Source organism: Theropithecus gelada, chromosome 7b (genome assembly GCF_003255815.1).
Source record: "Theropithecus gelada isolate Dixy chromosome 7b, Tgel_1.0, whole genome shotgun sequence".
Classification (NCBI taxonomy): Eukaryota; Metazoa; Chordata; class Mammalia; order Primates; family Cercopithecidae; genus Theropithecus; species Theropithecus gelada.
In genome coordinates this window covers 105,615,677-105,634,257 of record NC_037675.1, presented here as the reverse complement: position 1 = coordinate 105,634,257, position 18,581 = coordinate 105,615,677, and the positions used below count along the sequence as shown (strand labels likewise).

The 18,581-nt window shown below is 44.3% G+C and overlaps 1 protein-coding gene across 1 annotated transcript in view; it reads right to left on the bottom strand.

The window, feature by feature from the left end:
- Positions 1-1,204: 1,204 nt before the first annotated feature.
- Positions 1,205-18,581, bottom strand: part of TDRD9 (tudor domain containing 9) — a 126,854-nt gene continuing 109,477 nt past the window's right edge. The window contains exons 31-36 of the mRNA XM_025391938.1: positions 17,877-17,986; positions 16,974-17,070; positions 13,211-13,349; positions 11,364-11,482; positions 4,175-4,247; positions 1,205-1,884 (exon numbers count right to left, since the gene is read on the bottom strand). Coding sequence (XP_025247723.1) covers positions 1,783-1,884; positions 4,175-4,247; positions 11,364-11,482; positions 13,211-13,349; positions 16,974-17,070; positions 17,877-17,986 — 640 coding nt within the window. The 3' untranslated portion in view covers positions 1,205-1,782. The remainder of the gene's footprint in view (positions 1,885-4,174; positions 4,248-11,363; positions 11,483-13,210; positions 13,350-16,973; positions 17,071-17,876; positions 17,987-18,581) is intronic.

Sequence of the window (18,581 nt, the reverse complement as noted above, 5' to 3'; positions counted from 1 at the left end):
CGGGGACATAGCAAAGAAGGTGCAGAACAGTGGGAAGGAGCCAATATTTATCTACTGCTCAACAGCTGATGGCTAGGATGGCAATCACAAAAAAGCAGAACAAAAACATTCCTCAGCAAGATGACAGCAATCCCAGAAAAATATAGGGAATAGTATGGTTTCCTTTGAGAGCTGCGTGTTTTTGTTTTTAAACAAGCCTCTTGGTACTACTTAATTTTTTTTTTTTTTTTTTTTTTTTGAGATAGGGTCTTGCCCTATTGCCCAGGCTGCAGCGCAGGGGTACACTCACAGCTCACTGAAGGCTTGAACTCCTGGACTCAGACAATCCTCCCATCTCAGCCTCCCAAAGTGCTAGGATTACAGGTGTGAGCTACTGTACCTGGCCTAAATTTTTAACCACTTACTAAAAGTCTGGTTAAAAAGCAAACAGGAGTGCTTGACCGTTGTGAGCGCCCCCTACTGCTAAGGCCACACATGGTAACTTTGTGCACATGGACTAAGTACTCATAGGTCAGCAAAGAGAAAAACCAATCAAAGCATCTGCTGCCTTCCCCAGAGGCTTTCCCAGAGGGCTTTCTGACAACGGGCAAGACCTTCACTTTAAAGCTGAACTAAGTTTTGGGTGTGCTCAAACCCTTCCAAGAGCTCTCCGTGTGTGCCAACTTGGTATGACTGCTTCCTATCTAACGCTGGGAAGCACATTCCCCAGAAGGCCAGGACAGTGGCCCAGTGACAGGGGTGCAGTGCCGCCTGGCCACTGCAGCTGCTTGGTGGTCTTCCCGCTTGGCATCTGCTAGCTTCCCGCTGCTGGCCAGCGAACCCACAGAGGCTCAGCACAGCACCGGTGCTCCCCAAGATGTGACGGCTTCCGAGACCCCACACAAGCTCCCGCTTATGATCCCAAGCTAATGCCCACACACACATGCTTCTCCTGTTTCCTCACGATCTTCAAATTGTCCACCTGGGACAAGTCGGTTTAAGCAGAGCATTTCTCTGATCCTACAACTTCCCTCTCACATGTGTGAGCTCACTGGCGTCTTTCACTGCTGTATTTACAACAGCTCTGTTCTGACCAAATCCTTACTGATGTGAGTTGAGTTTTTAAAAGAGGTCTTGTATCCCTGTATCAGTTTTATAATTTCAGATTTTTTAGAACTAAATACACCTTAACCTCCTCTGACTAAAAACTGTCAGAAACAGAAACTTCATCTAATGCTTTTATTGTTTTAACACAGATAAGCTATGGCCATGTAATCTCTGATTTCCAAAATGTGAACCAAGAACTATAACTCAACTTAGTCTTACAAAAATTAGATATTTTCCCTCATGGAAAAAACAAATCAGAAAATACTACATGGTTTTTTTGTTTTTTAAGTTTTTTCCTGGACTACTGGTTGAAATCACTGTAACAGAATAGAATATGTAGGCACATTCTGGAACATTACATCTAAGATTAACTACTTATATTTACGTTCATAAATTTAAAGCAAAATATAGCTCTTTATCCAAACAGTCTTCTTTCAGAACAATTTTTCCAAAATATTTAATACAGTGATTTTCTGTTTCTAGAAAAGACTAGAGTTTCCAATCCTTCCCACCTGAACAAAAACACCACTCTCTGACTATCACCCAAAGAGAAAAGAAGAAAGAAAAGGTCTTTAGGATGCAGTGGGCACAGACTGTAACGTCCAGACACAGAGGAAAGTCAGTCTGCGGAGGGAGCCTGGAATCCACCCTCCGCAGCTTCCTGAGGGGTGTGCTGGAGGCAGCCTGTGGACACGCTCAGGTACCGAGCACAACCAGTTTGTGGAGCTGGTAGAGAAAGGTGTTCTTCCCTCTGCTGCTCTCACGGTCGGCCTGCTCCATGACCAGCTTTGGATCAACCTAACGGGGTAGACAAGAGGACCAGTCAGGCTCTGTGACAGCGTTTCCAGACATAAAATACACATGCATTAACATCCGGGATGCACAAAGTATAATTCAGTTCTCCAAAAATATTTACAGAACACTTCTCTCCTCTCGCACTTCATACTATATGTTTGATAATTCATTTTTAATTTCATGTTTAAATAACCCCATTAAAGATGGACAAAAGACATGAACGCTTCTCAAAAGAAGACACTCAAGGGCCAAAAACATTTAAAAATGCTCCACACATCACTAATCATCAGAGAAGTGCAAATCAAAACCACAGAATACCATCTCACACCAGTCAGAAGAGCTATTATTAAAAAGTCAAAAAAGCAATAGATGTTGGCAAGGCTGCAGAGAAAAGAGAATGCTTATACACCATTTGTGGGAATATAACTTAGTTCAGCCACTGTGGAAAGCAGTTTGGAGATTTCTCGAAAATCTTAAAACAGAACTACCATTTGATCCAGCAATTCCATTACTTGAGTATATATCCAAAAGAAAACAAATTGTTCTACCAAAAAGACACACGCATTCACATATTCACCACAGCATTGTTCACAATAGCAAAGACATGGAATCAACCCAGGTGCCCATCAACAGTGGATTGGATAAAGAAGATGTGGTACACATATACCATGGAATACTACACAGCCATTAAAAAGAATGAAATTGTGCAATCAGGATGCAGCTGGAGGCCATTACCCTAAGCAAATTGATGCTGGAACAGAAAACCAAATACTGTAAATGTTCTCACCTAAAACTGGAGCTAAACATTGAGTACTCATGGACATAAGATGGGAACAAGACACTGGGGACCACTAGATGGGGGAGGGAGGCAAGGATTGAAAAGTTACCTATTGGATACTATGCTTAGTACCTGGGTGATGGGATTAATTGTACCTCAAACCTCAGCATTATGCCACATACCCAGATAACAAAAGCTGCAAATGTACCCTTTGAATCTAAAATAAAAGCTGCAAACAAATAAATTCATGATTAATACTATGGCAAGCTTTACCGAGAAATCTCCCATGCATGCATATGTAAATGTGGATGGTAATTGCATTACAGGTTTTGAAAACACTGAAATTTTCTAAAAGATACTAACCTCAAAGTGAAATTCTATTTTCAAAAAAGTCCTGCTAGTTCATCACCCTCAGACACTCCAATTGAGCCTGAAGGCCACAGGGGCTGGTGTGGCTGCCCCTCTCCTTGCCCATGGAGCTCTGCACATAATTGGGCCAGCTGCTGTGATCAGCCTTGGGGTCCCTAAAGCGGGACCTAGGCGCAGGGCACAGGGGGAGCAGACTAGCTTCACAGCAGGAGCAACCTTTAGGCGCAGGATGGGACACAGCCCCCCCAAAGTAGAACCTCACTTAGATCGCCAAAGGGGAGAGGAAAGACTGCCCCTGCTGCTTTATATCTAAAGACATCCCTGGCTCCAGAATTAAATCTCCAAATTCCTTTGGGCTCCCTTCTCTGAAATCACATTTTGTTCCATTTCTAGCCCTACAGACAGGAAGTATCGGGGAGCCTACGAAGGGCTTTTTCCTTCTTCATGACTCAACTGTGGCCCCTGAAAATTCCTTCACTGAAGTCTGAACCCCCACTGTAATGGTATCTGGAGATGAGGCCTCTGGGAGGTGACAAGGGTTAGATGAGGTCATAAGGGTGGGGCCCCCAGGATGGGATTTGTGCCCTAAGAGAGGATGTCTCTCTTTCACGTGAGGACACAGTGAGAAGGTGGCCATCTGCAGATGTCCCTCACAAGGATCCACAAACTGGCACCTGCCCTAGGACTTCCAGCCTCCAGAGCTGTGAGAACAAATGTCTGCTGTTTCTAAGCCCCTACCCATGGTGGCACTGTGCCGGCAGCCCAAGCAAACAAAGATAACAACCAGTAGAGCCCGAAAGCCACCAAGCCAGTCACGCGGCAGGAACAGCCAAGGCGCATTTCCCGAAGACCACCAAGAGCAGGAGGGTCCAATCCAGACCCTCATACCTGTTTTTTCCCAACTCACGGGGCAGTGAGTTATCCTGGTGTCTCACTCTTTGCCAGGACATCACGTAGAGGACGCTGTGCAAAAACACCCTATCTGGTCTGAGATATCTGCCGGCTGGCCCCCGAAGCCATCTACTTTGCCTCCTGTCTCTGCCTCTCGGTCCCTCAGTCAGCCCTGGCTCTGAACCTTGGGTCTGCCCTGGGCCTGTCCCCTCCTCCACGTGGCCTCTACTCGCTAGCAGCCTGCGTCCTACTCACCTGATTCCACTCGTAGGGCTTTTCATGCCACTTGGGAACAATCTTCTCTCTTGGTTTTGATTGACAGAACAAACTATAATTTTTAAAAAAAGGAAATTATCTTAATTATGTATTAGTAACTGAAAACAGTGCTGTGATTTTTTTAAAGATTTAAATCCTATATATTTCTCACAGAATTAGAACTAGAATAAACTGTTTAAAGGCCAACACTGATGCAGTTATGATCAGAAAATATTTTAATTTATAGCATATTCAAAAGCAGAAAGAAATGGAGTGCGGCAGATCTGTAAGACCAAGTCTTGTCTCTATGTTCCCTTAGCAACCAGCACTGCACATCACCACATGAATGAGTCAAGTTCTTTGAAATGTAACAGGACATTTTGTACCATTAGCTCTCAAGCAGTCATGACAAGTTGGAAATATCATCAGCTTTAAAAGATAGGGAATTTGAGCAATGAGGGAGTAAAGAGTTCTGCAGAGCCTCTCCCCCCTAAAAAAACTATAAAAACAAGGCAAAATTGTAAACATACATACATACACACAACAATGATTTGGAGGCTCTGGAAATTAACCAAAGGCAAACAAGTTGAGGAGCATTTGTTCATGATAAACTGCTGGCTCCAGGTGAGAACAGTGGAGTGTGTGGAGTTCTTGCTGGGGTAAGGGGCTGCTCCCACCCCATACACCTGCCCCTGAACCCAGCACCACAGCACTCCCAGGGCCATGAAGGCTACGTGATCTGGATCACAGGATGAAAATCCCTCACACCTTGATTTGCAGCACTGTCCGTAAAAACAGCAATGAAGGAAACAGATGGGGAAAGCCCACAGCTTTCCAGCCTCAGGCCACATCCTGCTTGGGGCCAGCAGCAGACCAGACTATTCAGGAGGTAAGTGGGAGACCATGGAAAGGAGGGTGTCACAGAGGGAGAGCAGGCCCTCCGCATATCTCTGACTGATGGAGGGGTGCACACATGTGCGAAAAACCTGGGAAGCCCTGAGAAAAATGGAGGCCAGGGAAGAATTAAAAAGTGCCTGAACTTGGAGTGCACTTTCCAACCCAATGGCAAAGGGCAGAAGCCTTCAGGGCAGTATTTAAACACAACTTCTGACTGATCACTGCCTAAGCACTAAGCTGTGCAGATCAGATACAAGGACAACACCCAGGAAGCCAGACTAAAAAATAAAAATAAGAATAAACAAAACAAAACAGGAGCTGGGAGTGGTCACACATGCCTGTAGTCCTACCTACTTGGGAGACTGAGGCGGGAGGACTGCCAGAGCCCAGGAGTTCAAGGCTGCAGTGAGCCATGACCACATCACTGCACTCCAGCTTAGGTAACAAAGTGAGACCTTGTTTCTATAAAAATTAAAATTGAAAACATAACAAAACACCAGAACCCAGACATCAGTGACCTCACATCATGGGGGATGGACTTACAGGTTAAGTCTAGGCATGCTTCTAAAGTGAAACAAACAAAACAATAAAACCCAAAAACAACAGCTCTGGGGGAACTGCTCCAGTACCTTATCCAAAGTACCCAATTTCCAACAAAAAGTTAGGAGACATCAAAGGCACAGGAATGTGTGGCCCACACACAGAAGAGCAGCCAGTAGAGGCTGAGTGTGTGGCCAGCTGCGGGTTCAGCACTTAAAGACCTCAAGGCAGTCACTGTGAACAGGTGCCAAGAATTTTTTTAAAAATAGGATAATAATGAGTCAGGGATAATCTCAATAAAAATTAAAAACTACCAAAGAAACAATAGAAATCCTAGAGTTGAAAAGTACAATGAAATGGAAAATTCTCTTTACCACATCCACATCGGTCTGAGATGAAACAATAAAGGATCAGTAACCTTAAGGACGGATCAGCAGAAATTAACCAATCTGAAGAACAAAGAGGAAAAAGACTGAAGAAAAGTGACCAGAGCCTCAAAGACCAGTGAGGCCATTCGGATCGTGTTGGCAGGTGTTTAACACCAGCGCACTAGCAGATGTGCAAAGCAATGTCTCCCTAGGGGAGAAGAGAGCAGGCACGAGGCAGAAAACAATTTGAAAAAATTCAAAACTGCAAATATATTGTAAGTAAAAGGACAGAAAAAGCTATGCTAAGCAAATGGTAGCTAAAGAGAGCTGGGGTAGCTATATTAATATCAGACAAAATAGGCCTAAGAACAAGAAGTATTACTAGAGAAAGAAAGCTTTCATAATAATAATGATCCTGTATGTAGGAAATCCTAAGGAATCTACAAACACTACTAGAATGCAGAAGTTTAACAAGGTCACAGGATAAAAGACCAATATATAAAAATCAACTGATCCTTTCTAAAAAAGAAAAAATTCAAAAACAAAGAAAACAATTTTATTCGCAATAGCATTAAAAGGACTAAAATATTTAGAAACAACTACAGTGCAAGACCTGCACACTGAAAATTCTAAAACAGTGTTAAGAGAAATTAGAGAATACCCAAAGGAACAGACACTCCATCTTCATGGACTGGACGGCTCACTACTGTTAGGGTGGCAATTCTCCCCAAACTCACTCACAGGTTCCACACAATCCCCATCACAATTCCAAAAAGGCTTTTTATACAAACTGACAAGCTGATCCTAAAATTTACATGGAAAGGAAAAGCATAGAAAAGAGTAAAAATAATTTTGAAAAAGAACAAAACAGGAGGACTAGTGCTACAGCAATTAAGACAGTATAGCACTGGTACAAAGATAGATATAAAGTAATTGAACAAAACAGAAAGCCCAGTAATAAATCTTTACATTTATGGCCAAATGATTTTTGACTAAGGTATCAAGGCAATTCAATGGGGAAAGTATAGCTTTTCAGTAAATGATGTCATCGCCATTAGATATTCATATGCAAAAAATGACTTTAGGCTCTTGTATCACATACCATATACAAAATCATCTCAAAATGGATCAAAAACCTAAATATAAAAAATTACAAAAAGAGAGAAAATGATTGTGACCTTGAGTTTAACAAGGATCTTTTTAGATATAGCACCAAAAGCATAATTCATTTTTAAAAAAGATAAAATAGGCCGGGCGTGGTGGCTCACCCCTGTAATCCCAGCACGTTGGGAGGCCGAGGCAGGCAGATCACGAGGTCAAGAGATCGAGATCATCCTGGCCAACATGATGAAACCTCGTCTCTACTAAAAATACAAAAATCAGCTGGGCATGGTGGCGGGCGCCTGTAGTCCCAGCTACTCAGGAGGCTGAGGCAGAAGAATTGCTTGAACCCAGGAAGTGGAGGCTGCAGTGAGCCGAGATCGTGCCACTGCACTCCAGCCTGGGTGACAGAGGTAGACTCAGTCTCAAAAAAAAAAAAAAAAAATAGATAAAGTAGTGTCTTAGTCCATTTTCCCCTGTTATAACTGAAGACCACAGAGTGGGTCACTTATAAAGATAAGAAATTTATTTCTCACAGTTCTGGAGCTGGGAAGTGCAGGAGCATGGCTAGCACCTGGCCAGGGCCTTCTTGCTGCATCATGACATGGCAGAGGGGCAAGCGAGTACTTGAGACAGGAAGAGGCACCGGGGCAGGCCCACTTTACAACAATCCACACTCTCTTCATAACTAACCCTCTCTCACAATCACATGAGTCCAATCAACCCCTTATTATGCCCAACCTTCCAACACTGTTGCACTGGGTATTAGGTTTCAAACACATCACATTCAAACCACAGCAAGTAGATTTCATCAAAATTAAAAATTTGTGTTCTTTGGAAGACACCATTAAAATAAGAAGACAAGCTACACAATGGAGAAACTAATTGCAAATTACTTACCCAATAAAAGACATGTATCTAAACTTTTAAAAAAATTTTCTACAACTCAATAATGAAAAGACAGATTTAAAAATGGGCAAAAGATCTGAACAGACATTTCACTAAAAAAAAAAAAAAAAAAAAAAGATAAATGACTGGCTAAGAGGATAAAAAGTTGTTCTACATCATTAATCATTAAGGAAATGAAAATTAATGCTACAATGAGAAACTACCATACTCACCACACCGACTACAGTAACAATACACTGACAGTGCCACATGCTGGTGAGAATGTGGAGAAGCCAGAGTCAGCCTACGTTGCTGGTAGAAATGTAACATGGTACAGCTATTTTGGAAAACAGTTTGGCTGTTTCCTTGTTTTTTTTTTTCCAGATGGAGTTTCGCTTTTGTCACCCAGACTGGAGTGCAATGGCGCAATCTTGGCTCACTGCAACCTCCACCTCCTGGGTTCAAGCGATTCTCCTGCCTCAGCCTCTCAAGTAGCTGGGATTCCAGTCACGTGCCACCATGCCCAACTAATTTTTGTGTTTTTAGTAGAGACAGGGTTTTACCATGTTGGCCAGGCTGGTCTGGAACTCCTGACCTCAGGTGATCTGCCACTTCAGCCTGCCAAAGTGCTGGGATTACTTACAGGCATGAACCACCACGTCCAGCCCTGGCCTTTTCTTAAAAGATTACCATAAACCTACCAATACAACCTACCAACTCCACTCACAGATATCTACCCGAGAGAAAGACACAAAAAGACTGTTCACATATTCACAAAAAGACTGCATGTGATTATTCATAGCAGCTTTCTTCATAACAGCCAAATACTGGAAATAATCCAAATATTTTACCAACTGGTGAATGGATAAAACAAAAAGTGGCATATACAAACACTGAAATATTATTTAGTAAAAAGGAACATGATACAACATGGATAAACCTCAAAAGTACTAAGCTAAGTGAAAGAAGCCAGATTTTAAAATTAAAATGTGATTCCACATATACAAAAATATCAGAGGAGGCAAACACATAAACAGAAAGCAGATCAGTGGTACCTGGGCTGGGGTGGGAACAAGACTGCGTGTAAATGGACAGCGGGAACTTTCAATCCTAAACACAGCTTTACTGAGGTGTACTTTATATATCCTAAAAGTCATCAACTTTAGGCACATAATTTATTACTATTAGTAAATTTATGGGGTTGTACAAACAATGACACATTCTGTTTCAATATATTAGTCAAGCAGGTGGCATCTGTTACCTGCTACCAGGAGAAGTCGGGGCACCCCTGCATCTTGTCTTGGAGTCACCAAGGAAAACACACATAGTGAGGCCCTGGCTGGAACAAGCCTTTACTTACAGAGAGAGGGGACAGGACAGGATCAGCTCTAGTGATGGGCACTGGTCCCTGTGGCCAGCAGGTAACTCCCGGAAGACAAGGCAGGCCTGCAGGCCCCTCTCCTGTGTGGCAGCAGGAGAGCCCTGTCCCATCCCCGCAGTGGTGGGATTGACCAGGTACCGTATGACACACAGGCTTAAGCAGGGCAGAGCCTGAATCAAGGAAAGATCTTCCCACACATGGCGACGAGCCCTCCACAAGCTGTGAGGACCCTTAATTTAATGGAAGGAAGCGTTCCAGGCCCAAGGTCTGTTCTCAGACAGCAGAGAGGGGATCAAAGGCTGCCTACATGAGACTGCCTTTCCTGACAATACTTAAAAGTAAACTTCTTTGGATGACAGAAATGCTGAAAAGCTGGGTTGTGTTGATAAGACTGCACAACTATAAATTCACTAGAGTTATTGAATTGTTCAAACAAACAAACCAATACCTATCTATAGCATAATAAGGCAGGATACAGTTACCCTTGTTTTGGGGGCAGGGAGTGATGGTGGCTATAACCACACCCACACACCCTAAGGAGCACCGGGGCTCTGACCTGGGTGCTGGCCACATGGGCGTGTACCTGTGTACTTAAACTTCAACCCAAATTTTACATAAAAATATTTTTACCAGCCAGGCATGGTGGCTCAATGCCTGTAATCCTAGCACTTTGGGAGGCCAAGGTGGGTGAATCACCTGAGGTCAGGAGTTTGCCTGACCAACATGATGAAATCCCGTCTCTACTAAAAATATAAAAATTAGCTGGGCGTGGTGGTGGGTGCCTGTAATCCCAGCTACTTGGGATGCTGAGGCAGGAGAATTGCTTGAACCTGGGAGGTGGAGGTTGCAGTGAGCTGAGATCATGCCATTGCACTCCAGCCTGGGTGACACAGAGCAAGACTCCATCTCAAAAAAAAAAAAAAAAAAAAAAAATTACCAGCTTGGGCAACATAGCAAGACCTCATCTATAGAAAAAGCTTAAAAATTAGCCAGGTGTGGTGGTGCATGCCTATAGTCCCTGCTACTGGGGAGGCTGAGGCGGGAGGATCATGCGTGCCCAGGAGTTGGAGCTGCAGTGAGCCATGATCATACCACTGCACTCAGCTTGAGCAATACAGTGAGACTCTGTCTCTAAAAATAAATAAATAAATATTTAAAATATTTTTATATAAAAGAAAATGAAGACAGAAAACTAAAACTGGCCTTTCTCACCATTTGTAAGACAGCTATATGTACCTTTTTAAAAAATGCTTATTAAACTAAAAGAAATCAACGCAAAAGGCATAGGAAGGAGAGAAGTGTCACCGTGATACCAGATGCCACCTGCTCTCACATAGCTCCAGGTCCCAGCCAGCACAGGACACTGTCAGGCAAGGAAGGACCGCGCCCTGCCGATGGAGACTGGCTCTGGGGCAGGAGCGCAGGACTGGGTAGGTGGAATGCTGGTTTCTCCTCCACAACCACTCCCGCTCTTCTTGGCCTTCCCAGGGCCCTCGAGCTGCCTTGGGCTCATGGGCTACACCAACAGGAGCCTTTGTCTCTGCATTCTGGTTTGGTTTGGCCCATGGAGAGTCCAGCAAGAGGTGAGAGACAGGGAGGTGAGGTCAGAATGTTCCTTCTCCGACCTCCCCTGCAGAAAGGCTCAAGAGAGGCCCAGTTCTGTGAGGCTCAGTTCTGTAAGGCCCAGTCCTGCAGACCGGACTCCCCCGATCCCTAAGACACCCACCACTGGGAATGGTGGGTGACGCATTACCCACTGTGGCTTCCCATGCCCTGCCCACGCTGTCCCTTCAAGGGACACACACACACACACACACACACACAGGATAAGGGTCTGCTCTCCACAGGAAGAGTGTCCTACATTCTGATGCCTCCCAGTGCTGTCTCCAGCCCTGGCACTCCACTTCAGGTGATCGACATGTCACACTGCCTACACAATTCAAAACAGCCATGATCAAGGCAGCTGAGAAAGTTGATTGGGAAGAAAAGAAGACCACGTCATCACACAGCTTACCCTAAAAGCTTCTGACGGGCACTATCCTGAAGCTGCGCAACTCTCTCTGGCCCAAGACACTTGCATCCATTTGGTCCATCACAGACTAGCTTGTTAATAGCAGCCCTGAGAATATTAACCTGTAAATAAACAGCAACATAAACACTCATACGGCTCCAGTGTAACTGAATTTCATCCCATGTTAGATAATCCATAGCATTCAGAGTTAGTATTCTCTGTCATCAATATGGTTTATCCACTCGCCTGCTGAAGGCATCTTGACTGCTCCCAGTTTTTAGCAATTATGAATCAAGCTGCAATTGATATTCACATACAAGTTCTATGAGGATGCTAGTTTTCAAATCTCTTGAATAAATACCTACAGATGGGATTCCTGAGTCATATGGTAGGTGCGGGCTTAACTGCATATGAAACTGTCTTCTAAAACAGTGGCACTAATCCGCACTCCCACCAGCAATGAACAAAAGGTCCCCGGGACCTGCACCACATCCTTGCCATTGCTGGTTACTGTCAGGTTTTGGATTTTAGCCATTCCAGTAAGTATGTGGTGCTATCTCATGGGAGTGTCAATTTGCATTTTCCTAATGACATATGATGCTGAGCATCTTTTCATGTGTTTATTGCCATGTATATTTTAATTTTGTTGCTTGTTTTCTTATAATTGAGTTTTAAGAATTCCTTACATATTATGGATACAAGTCCTTCATCAGATATGCAACTTGTAAATATCTTCTCCTAGTGTGCACTTGGTCTTTTCTTCCTCTGAAGAGGGTCTTTTGCAGAACAAAAGTTTTTAATTTTGATAAATTCAAACGTATCAATTTCCCCTTCACAGATTGTGCTTTGGGTGTTGTATTTACAAACTCATGCCACACCCAAAGTCACACAGATTTTCTGTATTTGCTTGTAGCATCTTAATAGTTTTACATTTTCCCATTAGGTCTATGGCTTACGAAGTAGTTTCAAGCCCATAAGCCCCTTCTTGAGACCGAGCAATCATGACTTAACAGCTGCAGAGACAAACTGACATCTGCCCCTGGAGCGTCGGCAGCTGTCTCCGCAGCTCCTCCTTTCCCCCAGCCCTTCAGTGTGGTATGTTAACCTCACCTGTCCCAGGAACTTCTAAGAAAGAAAGGTACTTAGAGAATAGCATTTCTCAAACTATTTGTGGTAAAGGATCAGTTTTGGTTTTCCCACTTTGAAAATGCAATAAAAATAAATTACTATAATGATTAAAGATTTTTTTAATGTACACAATATGAGCCCACATTTCTCATTACTAGATTCAAATGACATACAAATACTTTCTGTACTTGCTACACAGTTTTCCTGTCTGCCTCTGCCACCTCACCCCAGAGCTAGTGCGGTGCCCAGACAATGCTGCAAGTAGCTCAGCTCTGCACTCATGCCGACCCAGCCCTCTGCTCAGCATGGTCACCAGGCTGGGAGAAGGGCAGAGGGGCAGGAACTTGTGTCCTCCTTTCCCAGTAAGAACTAGCGAGGATGTTCCACTTCCTGACTCGGAATGAGACCCACAGCAGCCCTACAGCCCGTGGTTTAGCTGATTGCCCAGAAAAAAAGCTTAAGCCAGGAGACACTAAATGAGAGATTCAGAGAGCACCATCTATCAGGAAGTTACTTTTCACAGGAAAGATATGTCAAATTGGCAAGTGAAGGAGCGGTCCTCCCGGAAGGCGACCCCAGGAGGGACAAGGAATATGCACATCTCCAGGACCAGAAGCGTGTGCCTGCACCACAAGCTCCACGGCAGACTCTGCACTCACTGTCAGGTGAGCAAAGCCAGAGAGAGACAGGGTTGTGGCGCCGTGATGCTGTGCTACCCTTACCTCGACAACGTCCTCCACGCTGAACTGAACATCAAACGCAAGCTCCATGTCGTGCTCGGGCAGTATGGAAGCCCCTGTAGTTGGATTCCACCCCAAACCACAAAGGACTCCAGTATAGTACTTGCCATTCTGATCAATCCTAAATGGAATGTTTTCAGAAGAGTCCATTATTTCAGAATTGTTAAAGTACATGTTTTAGCATGTAAAAATTTACCGATAAAATTATCCTAAATTCTGCCAGCCCTAGCATAGCAATTAATTTCATTTGTGCATTTTTTCTGCCAGTTTTTACAATTGAAATATAGTTATAAAATATATAGGTAAGGATAGTAAATTCCGTATTTTTATTAATACTTAATTTTTATTAATACTTTATTAAGTTTCTAATGTGGTAGATAAGATAATGAAAAGAGTATTTTATCATTAATGGGTTTTTTTTTCCCTTTACCTTTAAATTCCTTCCATGGGTTAAATTCTTATTAGGGAGATTTCTGGAGAAAGGCTATGCACATATTTATGACTTGTGAAACAAGTCTAGCACTTAGAAAAAGCCTAAAAAAAAAGTCTGTTCACCTTCTCATCCTAAAACAATGGTGCACACTTACAAAGTTTTGTATCCCAGTTTTATCACCACCCTCCTCTGACCACTTCCTAGGGTTACAACACTGCCCTCAACACGTGACTTACCCTCTAAATCATGGCCAGCATTTGGCAGTCTCCCGAGTAGCAAAATCTGGCTCCAGGAACCAAGGGAAGGAGGTAAGTACAGTGTTCTTGTCACTACACCAATAAGAGCATGTTCTCAGATGTCTGCTCCCATCCTGGAGGTGCCAGGCTCTGCTACCATGAAGCCTGCTGCTCACCCAGGGAGGCGGCCTCCACAAGGTACACAATGATGATGCCACTGAATCCAGGCTGACACCATGAACTACTCCAACTGTTCAGGGAAAACACCTCGAGGACAGGGGCAGCAAGAGGAGTGATGCACTCCAGGGACAAATGTGTGGTGGATCAGCTCCACGATGAAGGTAAGAGGAAATCTGGCACCAAGGCTCAGTCACCCTGAGTTACTGAGGGTCAGCTACAAGCAAAGGTCACATGGCAGAAAGAACAAAGGAGGGGAGACAAATGGCAGCTAGGTCAGTCCACAGCCAGTTGGCAAGGAAGGGGACAGTGGCCTCCACTTAGATGTCTCTGCTTATGAATGGGGCGTAACACATATCTCCTTTCCCTTTTTAAATTGAAAATCAAGATAAAATTTTCTGTTTATCTTCCTTTCCTGCCACTGTTGTACAAAGGGTATGTTAGAGGTGGCAAAAAATTATCACTTAGTCGTGAAGTTCAATCAGTTGTGACAGGACAGTGACACATGTGGAGGGAGAACAGACTTTACCCAGAGACTGCAGACTTCGAGTTTAACAAGTGGGGCCAGGACAGCCTCTAGTGCAGCAGCCAGACGCCACCCCAACAGGAGACGAATCCCATGCGGGTGCGCATTAGAGAGGTGGCTCAGAAAAGGAAGCAAGTGGGCACGGGTGCATGGCCCGGCAGCGGCTCTCGGGAGCTATGGGCTTTGGAGGTCAGCTCCCCTCTGGAACACACCTAAGACACAGTGATGGGACCCCTGGGCCTGGTCTGTACTGAAGACCCCCCTCCTGCTCGCTGCAGAGGACTGCATACTTAAAGCGAAAGGAAAGGAGAATGGTCATCTCAAATCAAACAGCTCTCATCTTTCAAAGTTTCTCAAAAACAGTTGTTACTCACTCAACAAATTAAAAAAAAACTCCAACCTGAGAGACAGAGTAAGACCCTGTCTCAAAAAACAAAAACAAAATCAACACCACCACCAAGCTTATACAACTACTCAGAGGCACGCAGAGTTTGGAGGAAAATACGCCAGGCCCCTCTGCTATCTTTCTGATAATCACCTAGGTAAGCCTGTGGATTCAAAGACAACTAGTCTTATGCACATTGTCACATAAACCATCCCAAATCTGGCACATTTCAGTTAATTCAACAAAATGAATATAACCACCAGCAAAGCACTGTGTATTGTTATATACATAACCTTTTCCTATTAAGTTTGTGCTTTTTCTAGAAAGATGGTGTTTTAAATACCAAGTATGTCAGTATTTCTTGAATGTCTACAACCTAAACACCTGCACTCTGGAGTTTTAAAAATAACACATTATATTATTCAAATCTTCAAAAGCTGGTGTTGAAAAAAGGTGAAGCAGGAGCTTTGTCTAGTTAAAAAGGCAAGCAGGGCATCCAAAGTGCCACGAGAGGAAGGGACCTGCTTCCGCACTAGCCAAGTCTCGGGCCTGCATGTGTACAGCGTGCTATTGCTCATGAGATAATCCCACTGCCACGTGTGGTTCCTACACATTTGTCTCCCCAACGAGGGCTCCAAGATATCTGAACTTACAGAGATATTTATTGCATCATCATTGCAAAATTAGGCCAAATTTCAACAATTAAAGGCATATTCAATTCTTTCAGAACAAGAGCTGCTCAGAAACAAGTGCATGTATAAATAAAATAGAGCAGTATTTTGGTAAGCCATCATATGCCCATTCAGTGATATATGATGCAATTATCAAAATGGATATTTACAAAGATATCATATGAAAAACCTGATATTTCTGAGAAAAGAATACAGTATAACAAGAATCTTAAATGAAAATATGTATATACATATAAATTTAAAATAAGTATACTAAATATTTAAGTTTAAATCTATAAATTTAAAAACGTGTTCATTTTTCACATTCAGCTTTTTCTAAGTAGCACATATTTTAAATAAAAAAATATTCTTACAACTAAAAAAAATCACTACACATTTGGAGATTGCACTGTCAGATTCTATAACAGGTGTAATGGCAAAAAGGACTGAGTAAATGGTGGGGCGCCTTCACCTGCCTTGACTGAACTCAGCCCGCTAAGTCTACAGACCACCCCTCCATGCTCATCAACTGACTAGAAAAGAAGAAAAGGGTAACTTTCCATGGCCCCAACTCTTGAAGTGCTACCAGGCCTCTACTGCAGTCTCGTCATGGCCATTTCCATCCTGCCCAGCAGAATGTGAGTTCCTAAAGCCCAAATATTACTCCTTTTCTAGCCACCCCCACCCACTGCTCCACTAAAACCTAGGTTAGTGCTTTCCCAACAGAGAATGCTCTGTCAATCCCTAAAGTGCAAACAAAACCTTACAAAGCAGCAGCCCCCACTGTGAGGGTGACTTTAAGAGCTCTGCTCATAGCATCACACACTCCTCTCTATCAAAGTCTCTGGGAGAAATCCTGGCTTAATCGTGGCACTAACAAGAGCTACAATCTGCTGGGCAATCTGCCTTCTGATGTCATGGTTATCAAAGGAAGAGGGACTGACATGTACTTGTTGAAAACTGGTCACCAGAAAACGTGGAATCACATTTACCACCCATTAACAATGGGATGTCCACCACCATGATATCCCATTTTGAGCCTGATTCCTAGCTCCATTTTTAATCTAGTTTGCCCCACTTTTGCCTCAAGCTCCTACGTGACACTGTGTGTACCTTTACAAGTTTTCTGGGCTTCTTTCAAAATCAGCCCAAGCATAAATAAATCAATAACAACACAGGCTTCACCCCAAGCAGCGAGCCATGTGGTGGCTAGCTTCTGTAAAGGCTTTCTTTCCAAAAGGAGCAAGGAGAGGCACCCATTTTTTCCCTGTCAGGTTCTTATTTTACAAAGCCTACAGACAAGAGGGATGCCCGTACCTTAACTCCATCACCGGTGCAAATAACATGCTGAGGAGAGCCGGGAGGCCAGGGATATGAGGCATCAGAGAGGTTTCTCTCAGCAGCATCGTAGATCCTGTTCAAGTCATGCTAAATCAACACTGGGCATTAACTCCCCTCCTGGCCCGCTCCTACTCATCTGCAGGCATCCCCTCCTCTGCTGAGTCTGTCCACTCCCCACAGGCCCACCCCAATAGTAACACCACACTCCCTGTTCTCTGTTCCCACAGTACCCTACAGAGAGACACTCCACTATGATGCTTAACCTTTTACCCCGCTTGGGGATAGGGCCAAGAGCTTGGATGTCTTCTACTCTGCAGTCAAGCAGGGTGGAAGGAAAGAAAGATCCAGGAGTCAATTATTAATACTTCCCACATCCTTGTACAAAAGGAAATGTGAGAACGCTCCACCGCGTAAACTCGCAGCAGCCAAAGCAGTCAGAAAATGGCCTAAAAGAGTAGCCCATAAGCCGGGCGTGGTGGCTCACGCCTGTAATCCCAGCACTTTGGGAGGCCAAGGCGTGTGGATCACAAGGTCAGGAGATCAAGACCATCCTGGCTAACATGGTGAAACCCTGTCTCTACCAAAAATACAAAACATTAGCCGGGCATGGTGGTGGGCGCCTGTAGTCCCAGCTACTTGGGAGGCTGAGGCAGGAGAATGGCGTGAACCTGGGAGGCGGAGCCTGCAGTGAGCCGAGATCGGCCACTGCCACTCCAGCCTGGGCGACAGAGTGAGACTCCATCTCAAAAAAAAAAAAAAAAAAGAACAGCACATAAGTGTACACTTGTTCACCAATTAGAGGATAAATTGTTCCTAGTAGCTGAAGTCAAGGAAAAGAAAAAAAGAGAGGACAAGGAACAAACAGAAGCCTTAAATTACCAGTTGCATTGATGGACAGGGAAGCTGCAACCAGCATTCTCTGGTGAAGGTCTTCAGGGGCGTCACTGATAATGACAGAGTTGATGCTCTCCTTCTCAATCCACACACACCTAAAAGGCAGGAGCACCAGGAGATGGGGTGACTGATCCACCAACCAGGCAATGTGCTATGCCAACCCACAAGCAACCCATTTCAAAAATACAAACGGGCAACTGCAGTGATAGACGGGAAGAAATATTTAACCCCCCACTCTCCTACACATCTCCTTTAACTAGACCACCTCTTCACACAGCAGTCCTCAAGCTGGTCCCCGGCCCTCTTCTCTCTTCACTTCCTTGTGGCTGATCCCGACCACTCCTTGGCTTAGGAACCACGCACACGCTGTGGATGCCCAAACCTCCACCTCCACTCGAGACCCTCTGCCCTGCACTGCCAACCCATAAGGGCCATCACCTGCATCCTGGCAGAGGTCCACCCCACAGTTCCTCCGTCACCTCTCAGCAGAAGCCTGCCGCAGCTCCAGCAAGGACACCCTTAATTCTTCCTCTTCCCTTCATCACTGACTCTAATGCGGCTCCATCCTGCTGCTTCCACTCTGAAAGCACTGGTGAAGCTGTTTCTGTATCTCCTGCCTTGGACTCAGTCTCCCATATTCCCACCCTGGGTTACAGCAGGGACCAGCCTCAGAAGCACAATCCTGCCTAA